Source organism: Camponotus vicinus, unplaced genomic scaffold (genome assembly GCF_025532165.1).
Source record: "Camponotus vicinus isolate PSW18456_S1 unplaced genomic scaffold, iyCamVici1.0 SCAF_9, whole genome shotgun sequence".
Lineage (NCBI taxonomy): Eukaryota > Metazoa > Arthropoda > Insecta > Hymenoptera > Formicidae > Camponotus > Camponotus vicinus.
Genome location: NW_028141981.1, coordinates 12921270 through 12930164, shown reverse-complemented (window position 1 = coordinate 12930164; position 8895 = coordinate 12921270). Strand labels below are relative to the sequence as shown.

Below are 8895 nucleotides of genomic sequence, written 5' to 3'. Positions count from 1 at the left end.
TTGATTACATATTCTTGTAGCTTATCTCGAGGACTTTCCAAAACACTTTAATAAAATATTTTTCCCTCAAGTACTTTTTGAGTTATAAGGCTTGAAATCATTTCTTAATTTTACATAAACCGTAAAATATCTTGTAAAATATTCATTTTTCGATTATCTTACCTCAATACTTTTACGTACAAAATAATGAGAGGAATTAATTGGTGTAAAGAAAACACATAGTTGTTTTGAAGAAAAAATATGTAATTTGCAATTAACAATTCCATATTTTTTCTTAAAAACAACTATGTGTTTTCTTTACACCAATTGATTCCTCTCATTATTTTGTACGTAAAAGTATTAAGGTAAGATAATCGAAAAATGAATATTTTACAAGATATTTTACGGTTTATGTAAAATTAAGAAATGATTTCAAGCCTTATAACTCAAAAAGTACTTCAGGGAAAAATATTTTATTATAGTGTTTTGGAAAGTCCTCGAGATAAGCTACAAGAACATGTAATAAAAAATAGAGGGTTCCATTTAAGAAATTGACGGTGACCATCACGTGACCTTCAAATGACTCTCCAAGGTAAAATCATTGCCACCATCTTATGGCCCCCTTCAAGCTACACAACTTTTGTCTGAAACATTTCTTTCTAAAGTGCATAGTTTATGAAATATTCGACCGTATCGGAACTTTTGGGACACCCTGTATACAGGGTGGGACATTTTAATCCGTCCACGGGAATATCTCCTCAGGTAGGGGCGATAGCGGAAAATACCTTAGACAAAAGTTGTATGGCTTGAAGGGGACCATAAGATGGTGTCATTGGTTTGACCTTGAAAAGTCATTTGAAGGTCACGTGAAGGTCACCTTCTATTTTCTAAATGGACCTACCTATTTTTTATTACTTACTCTTGTAGCTTATCTCGAGAGCTTTCCAATATACTATAATAAAATATTTTTCCCTCAAGTACTTTTTGAGTTATAAGGCTTGAAATCATTTCTTAATTTTACATAAACCGTAAAATATCTTGTAAAATATTCATTTTTCGATTATCTTATCTTAATACTTTTATGTACAAAATAATGAGAGGAGTCAATTGGTGTAAAGAAAAAACATAGTTGTTTTTAAGAAAAGATATAATAATTGTTAATTGCAAATTACATGTTTTCTGTTGTGGTCAATTGGGACTGTGGTCAATCGCCACGTGATCACAATCACCGTGGTCAATCGGGACTGTGGTCCATCGGGACTGTGGTCAATCGCAACGTGGTCAATATCAACGTGGTCAATATCACCGTGGTCAATATCACCGTGGTCAATATTAACGTGGTCAAACGGGGCCACTCTACTCAGCACAGTGACCTTGATAACATATGTCAAGGTGAAGCTCATCGGAGGTGAGTCCCCTAATATCAATCTTTACCATATTATTCATATGAGTGATTAAAAAATAATCTTACCATCAAATACGTTTACAATTTCTTATCACAGACTATCTTTTTTTAATCTCGTTCTTTCGCTGATTAGAATGGAATGGTCCCTCATTAGTTTTTTAACTAAGATTTTACAAACATTCAAATTATGTATAATTGAATTTAATAATTTATAAAATAAATATTTATAAAATTGTTTTGGTTTCAGAACTGTCAGCTCCGTCCAGCACCTTTTGGAAGCAAATTCATCCTATCTTGATGTGGAAGATATGCAAATTGACATGACTGCAGACAATTCGACCAATTGTAATGATTCCATACCGGGTTTTACACGTTCACCATCAGATTCATCACGAAGATCATCATCTTCATCGTCAGGAACGAAAAAGAAGAGTATAATGCTTTTGCACAATTTTTAAGTTTGCTCTTGCCAGCTTTATTACCTGCTTCTATTTGTGAATACTTTTTATTCCCTGTTTGTATTGCCTATTGCCTGGCATTGTGCAAAAACCTTAAGTGGCAATTTTCTTCATATTTTTTATAGCATTTTCGAATACAACAAGTTTCATCGATTCGATTAATGACGTAATTCATCAATTACAGCCATTTAGTTTTCAAAGAAATGGCTGTGAGTGGTCAATAACGTTATTAATCACTTTTGAATCGATAAAACCTGCTTTATTCGAAAATGCTATAGCTTTATTCGAAAATGCTATTAAAAAATGAAGAGAAAATTGCTACTTAAGGTTCTTGCACAATGCCAGGCAACATTGATCAATCTTAGATCGTTATTAAACACTTATTATATATACGCATATATATTATTAATTACAGATGTGCAAAGACAAGCTGAAATCGAGAATAAATTTCTCAGAATAATTGATGAAGTATCAAGCAAAAAACGTGATGTAGTGGACAGTTTTTTGGACCAGCTTGGTGACATTCTATGCCGACTATGCTACGTACGACGCAGAAACCTGCAAAGAAGAAGGCTCATGGATATTGCCATGGAAGAGGAGGATGCTGAGCTTGGAGAAAGGGCGAGTGCCAAATAATGTATTTTTTTAATATAATAAATTTTTCACTTTCTGTAATATTTATGTTATAAGAAATAAAATATATTTTTCTATTCAATTTATAACATTGTTGTTCATTACATTGTACGAAGTGCTCTATACTATTACATATTGAGAATATATATATCAGAAAAACAGACTACGTACGAATATTATGAAAAATATTAAAAAAAACAAATAATTACAAATACAAAATTCTAATTAATACAGTTATTTATAAGTGCGTTGAATTAAAACTACATATTTCAAAAGTTGTTAGTTAAAACTTTATCCCACTGCCACGATAGAGAATTGACATGCTCGAAATAATGAGCAAAGTTGTCTCGAATTTTCACTGTTGCGGACTTTTGCGAAGTATTTCTATAATTTACATCTGTTAGTCCATTACTTGTAGCCAGGAGATTAAGCTCTTCGTCTTGTACAATACCTTCTTTCTGCAAGTAGTAAGTCCAATTCTTTATTAATAATAAAATTATGCAAGATAACTGTTGCTTGTACAGCTTTTACAGCAGCAGATGTGCGTGTAATAATAGGTTGACGATATATTCTTCATCTTACAACCAAAATTCCGAAAGCACATTCAACTGTTCTCCTTACTCGACTCAAACGATAGTTAAAAATTTTTTTGCTGATATTTAATCGTCCACTCCGAGGGTATGGTCGCATCATATATGTGCTCAGAGGAAAAGCCTCATCTCAACAAAACGTACGAAAAATCTAAATCCATATTATTCAGACGCGTAGGTAAAAGGATATGGAGAGTATTCGTTTCAAGTAAATGCGATAATCCGCTGTTTTCAAAAACACCTCCATCGCTTTGCCTTCCTTCTGCTCCAATATCAACAATAGTGAAGCGATTCTTGGCATCACTTACTGCGAGCAGGTTTATGCTATGCTTTCCTTTATAGTTGTAGTAGCACGAACCATGAGATGGTGCCTGCAATTGAAAACCATCATTGTAATAAACACATTCATTTCAAAGCATACATTTCATAGCATCATTGCGTCATCAATGTTAATATATTAAACCTGAATTATTATAAATAAATTTATAATATATATATATATATATATATACCTGAATTTCGACATGTTTCCCATCGATAGCGCCTATGCAGTGTGGAAACTGGCATGTTCTTTCGAAGTCTTCTGCAATTGTACTCCAATTTTCTTCAGATCAATTAGAAGCTTATCCTTTAGAGAGAGCCAAACTGCTTGACAAGTTTCCGGAATAATTCGTGATAACGTACTGCGATAAGCAAACGATAGTGATGTCATGCTATCGCCAGATGCTAATCATCATATAGTTACCTCTAATCACGTTCTGGCTGGTATTGGTTTTCGAACTACATCTTGTTTTTCGATGAGTGGTTCAACAATATTGAATAATTCGGTGAAGATTATTGGTGACATTCTGAGATAGTTAAAATATTTTTTTGGATCTATCAATCGCATCTCCACAAGTAGATTGTCGCTAGCACCTTGAAGAAGTCTTCTTCTCTCGGTAAAAATAGGCCGTACCTATATTGTACGGTCCTTTTTGTCTTCTTGCAATTTCTTGTAACGCAAGTACAAAATATACATTGAAATTATTTTTTATATAGTTATCTTTGCATATCTCATCGGTTCATCTCTTGCTTGTATGAGATACTTCATAATAATCATCAATATGATATTTAGATCCATTATTATACTGTTATTTTTAAAATAATAAAATAATCGAAATATGTATATGAAAGCGTTCTTCTTCACTCGACTCCGAAATTTGATGGAATATTATCCACGTTAACAATTTGACGCGCTCGTTCCGCGAGTATTTCTCCTTATATTACATGGAACACAATTTGCGCGGAAAAGCGGAATGGTATAGTGACAAATAAACATTTTTATTCATTTCTTAACATTGTTTTCATTTAATTAATTGTAATTTTTATTAATATGCTTATCTTTTCAGCTTATCTATTGGATATAAGCATTTTAATCAATAAATATCGTTAAAAAAATTAATATTTTATAATTTTCCGTTCCGCTTTTCCGCTCAAAATCTGCCTCATGTAATACAAGGCAATCAAAACAGACGGAATGGAACGCGGGAATCTAGTTACTATTCTCTTCCACGTTTCCGCGTTCCGCGTTTCCGCGCTTCGTGTACTGTCACCCTCACTCCCGACCGTTACTGCCGCCACGGCCGGGAGCGAGAGGTCCGCCCCCACTGCGGCCACCAATGGGTGCGTTCAGAAAACACAACAGTTGTGCAACCGTTGAGTGAACGCTCACTAAGCGAAAAGTTATGTCTCGAACGATTCTCTCTGGATAGTTTTACGTCACGCGCCGTATCATAACCTGTTTAGTATCATAATCTGTTTATAAAATTTATAATTAATATATTTTATAATTTTTATAATTGATATATGAATATATTTTATAATTAATTGTGTAATAATTTATCTCTTTTAAGGTATTATCACGTCAATTAATACTAATTCTATGAACAACATAGATATGATAAATTTAATAACCATAGCGTTATTAGATGATGAAGATTTAATTATTCAAAGAAACATTATAAAATATTTAATTGGCGAACTGCAAGAGTCACTTCAATTGTCACATAATCATTTTGTACAAGGTCGTGGTGTACGCGAAAAAATAAAAATTATTTTGAGGAAATGATCCCATCATATAATATTAGTTTATTTAAGGAACACTTTAGAATGACCCCAACAGCAATAGATGTATGTAAAACAATTTAATATGTTATGTACAGTCAGTAATTAAAATTATAAAATTATTTATAGTTTAATATTTATAATTTGATAATAATATTAGTAAATCTTATATATAATAATAGTAAACCTTGTGTGTTTTAGGAATTAGAAAATATAATTGGTAATGCCATAATAGGAAGAAAACACCAAAATCGTATTGTACCACTAAGGAAAAAAATTTTATTTTTAATTTGGATCTTAGCAAAACAAGAGAGCTATCTTGCAGTAGGAGATAGATTTGAATTAGCGAAAAGTACTGGCCATAGCATATTAAAAGAAATTGTCACTATTTTAATTGAGTTAATGCCTCATTATATTATATGGCCGGATAGAAATAAGTGTAACATTTCATCTAGCGTAAGTAATTTATATAATCTTTGAATATTATTTATAAATTTTTTTATAATTAAAAAAATTGAATATTATTTATAAATTTTTTTATAATTAAAAAAATTTTTAAATTTTATGTGTGTATATGCATACTTTTTTATTTTAAGATTTTTGAAAAACGTTCACGGGGTTTCCCAGGAGTTATAGGTGCAATAGACGGTTGTCATATATCATGTAAAGCACCTCCTCATAATGTGAACGATTTTTATAATAGAAAGGGTTTCCATTCTATTATATTGCTGGGTAATTATTAAATATATTTGTCAATATATTACAATTTTGTATATTTTGTATATATTTTTTATATTTTATTTTTTATCTATTTTATTTTATTTTTTATTTATTATAATATTTTATAAAATATGTAATTTGTATTAGGTATATGTGATCATAAAGGACGATTTATACATATATATGTTGGACTACCCAGACGTATGCATGATGCTCACGTCTTTAAACGAAGTGACATATAGAAAATTGACAAATAAAGAAGTTCCATTATTGCCATCGCATCAACATCTAATTGAAGATGCAGCATATCCACTATTACAAAATGTAATGACACCATTTAGAGACCCTGGTCATTTAACAAGAAGTCAAATAATATATAACATGAAATTGTCATGTATTCGTAGCATAATAGAAAGAGCCTTTAGACTTTTGAAGGGAAAGTTTCGAAGGCTTCTCTTTTTAGACATCAGTGACTTCGAACTTGGCCAAAAAATGATAGGAGCTGCTTGCTTATTACATAACTTTATGATTGATAGAGGCGAGATAGATTATGAAGAAGATATAGAAATAGATAATCAATTTCTGGTAGAAAATAATATTAATAATGTATATGAACAAAATAATGAAAATGCTTTGGCAGGAATAAAAAGAAATAACATCATGCATTTATTTGCATAATATTTTATTTAAAATTTTATTTTTGATTTTTTGGTACAAAATTAGACTTAGCTTAAACATGTTCAGTTTTATTTAATTTAAAGCTACAAATATATATAACAGAAAGATTATTTGTAAATGAAATAAAGAATAATAAATTTTATTTTTCTTCTAAAGTTTTTAGTATTTGTTTATTATAATAATTTTTATTAATTATTAAAAAATTAAACTTTATTAAATAAAATAAAGAAACTTTTTAAATAACATTTCTCATTTGAAATAAATATGTTATATATATCGTGTTGTTAACAAAACTTAAACTACATAAACTATAACTTATGCAAACAAAACGTATAAACATTTTTTTGCATTCAATGAATATCACAATTAATTAAATTATCTTCTGAGAACAAATTAAATATATATAATAATGGTAATTATGAAGGAGAGGAGCTTCCTCACCGATTTTGTTGAAACTTAACAATTTTGTCTATTTTGGTGCGTAAAATACGAATCTAAAAGTTAAAATTGTTGCTCTCAATTAGGAAAAAAGTTATTAAGTACTAAAGTTGACAGTTACGGGATTAGGAGATCTGTCATAACGACATGATATAGATACATTTGAGCTTGCGCAGTGACATAAAAGTGCGTGAAATTACAAATGTGGTGTTAAAGTGCAATTGAATAGGTCACATAACAGCAATCTGATATAGGTAAGTCAAAAATATAACAATTCAAAATGATTTTCTATTGTTTTATCATAAGGCATTGTACATTAGTATCAGTAAAAATGCAGTTGCATGAGTTTTTAGCAATAACTCACGATAAAGAAAAATTAATTAATTTTTTAATTAAAAAAAATTTTATAAGTGACGAAATACATTGTGCAAAGTGCTATAACAAATTACAAATAAACGGAAGTAATCTCTCATTTCGTTGCCAAAAAGTAATTAGAAAAAAATAAACATAAGAAATATATAAAAAAAAACAAATTAGAAAAAAAACAAATTATAAAAAAAAACTTAATATATAAAAAAAACAAATTAGAAAAAAATAAACATAAGAAATATATAAAAAAAAACAATGCAGCTTTAAAGCAAGTGCAAAAGTTGATACTTGGTTTGGCAAATCAAAATTAAATTTGGAAACGATATGCAGAATGACTGCATTTTTTATCATGTTAAGACCTCCTCGACAAGACTTCTTGTGTACAGAATTGAAAATTTCCTCTCATTCAGTTGTTTATTGGGTTCCCTTTTGCCGAGAAGTAAATATATAAATATATAATTTAATACATATTTAATATATTAATATTAATGTTATTATGTTAAGTATTATTATATTGATACGTTAAATATAAATATTTGTATAATTTATAATTTAAAAAATATGTTAGGTTTGCTTACACTGGGTTGAGAAAAATACAACAAAACTTGGAGGACCCAATACTATTGTCGAGATCGATGAAGCAAAAATCGGCAAAAGGAAATATAATCGTGGCCGAATAGTTAAAGGAAATTGGATCTTCGGTGGATATGAGCGCAATACCCGTAAAGTTTTTATCGTTCCAATTTCAGATCGTACAGAAAAAACTCTTCTTAATTTAATAAAAGAATGGATTTTACCTGGGACAACAATAATATCAGATTATTGGAGGTCATATGACTGTTTAAACAGTGAAGCCTTCCAACATCTGAAAGTGAATCACTCCATGAACTTTGTTGACCCAGATACCGGTAAGTACAGACATTTAAATATATAATCTTACAAATTAAACAATATTAAATGTAATATTGTTTTTATTTGTTTTATATATGCAGGAGCTCACACTCAACATATTGAACGTGTTTGGAGAAAAGTGAGAGCTAATATCCCACGGTATGGAACTCGCTCTTCACACATAGTGGGATATTTAGCAGAATTTCTCTTCAAACGCGTTCATAAATATGAAGAACGGTTGAATAGTTTTTTCTGCACGATTGCGGAATTGTATCCATCGAAAATGTGTATCAATGAAGCAGATGTCTCGGAGGGTGAAACAAAATTAATTACAAGATAACATAAATAATTCAAATTTGTTTTGCATGTTCAATACACCAACTATTCTCTGCTTTAATAAAATATAAATTATTATATAGTTTATGCTTTTTTAAAGCAGAGAATAATTGGTATATTGAAAAGTCTATAAATAGAAAGTCAAATATTATGCTGCAATATTTTTTTATTATTTATTATTGATTTGTATCTTATTAATTATTTATTTTTCGTGGATTAAAATTTAAATCTAATATTTCTTTAAAATAAATGTTGTAACTATAAACACGACTACGTCGATTTCGTCCGAGTTCCT

At 29.7% G+C, this 8895-nt stretch overlaps 2 protein-coding genes and 1 pseudogene across 2 annotated transcripts; all 3 read left to right on the top strand.

The window, feature by feature from the left end:
- Positions 1 to 1363: 1363 nt before the first annotated feature.
- LOC145976633 (uncharacterized) lies at positions 1364 to 2478 on the top strand. The gene is made up of 3 exons (XM_083107862.1): positions 1364 to 1371; positions 1632 to 1816; positions 2258 to 2478. Exons 1-3 carry the CDS (start codon positions 1364 to 1366, stop codon positions 2476 to 2478), a joined length of 414 nt encoding a protein of 137 aa, XP_082963988.1.
- A 2735-nt stretch (positions 2479 to 5213) lies between these two features.
- On the top strand, positions 5214 to 6566 carry LOC145976632 (uncharacterized; annotated as a pseudogene).
- Positions 6567 to 7704: 1138 nt separating this feature from the next.
- Positions 7705 to 8604, top strand: LOC145976631 (uncharacterized). The gene is made up of 3 exons (XM_083107860.1): positions 7705 to 7812; positions 7942 to 8281; positions 8366 to 8604. The coding sequence occupies exons 1-3, from the start codon at positions 7705 to 7707 to the stop codon at positions 8602 to 8604; spliced, it is 687 nt and encodes a 228-aa protein (XP_082963986.1).
- The last annotated feature ends 291 nt before the right edge of the window (positions 8605 to 8895 follow it).

Bases quoted from the DNA above. Each gene is read 5' to 3' on its own strand.
- LOC145976633 (XM_083107862.1), top strand. The intron at 1,817-2,257 runs GTATAATGCTTT...TATTAATTACAG, and splicing joins GTCAGGAACGAAAAAGAAGA to ATGTGCAAAGACAAGCTGAA.
- LOC145976631 (XM_083107860.1), top strand. From the start codon at position 7,705: ATGACTGCATTTTTTATCATGTTAAGACCTCCTCGACAAGACTTCTTG. The intron at 7,813-7,941 runs GTAAATATATAA...AAAATATGTTAG, and splicing joins GGGTTCCCTTTTGCCGAGAA to GTTTGCTTACACTGGGTTGA. The intron at 8,282-8,365 runs GTAAGTACAGAC...TTATATATGCAG, and splicing joins CTTTGTTGACCCAGATACCG to GAGCTCACACTCAACATATT.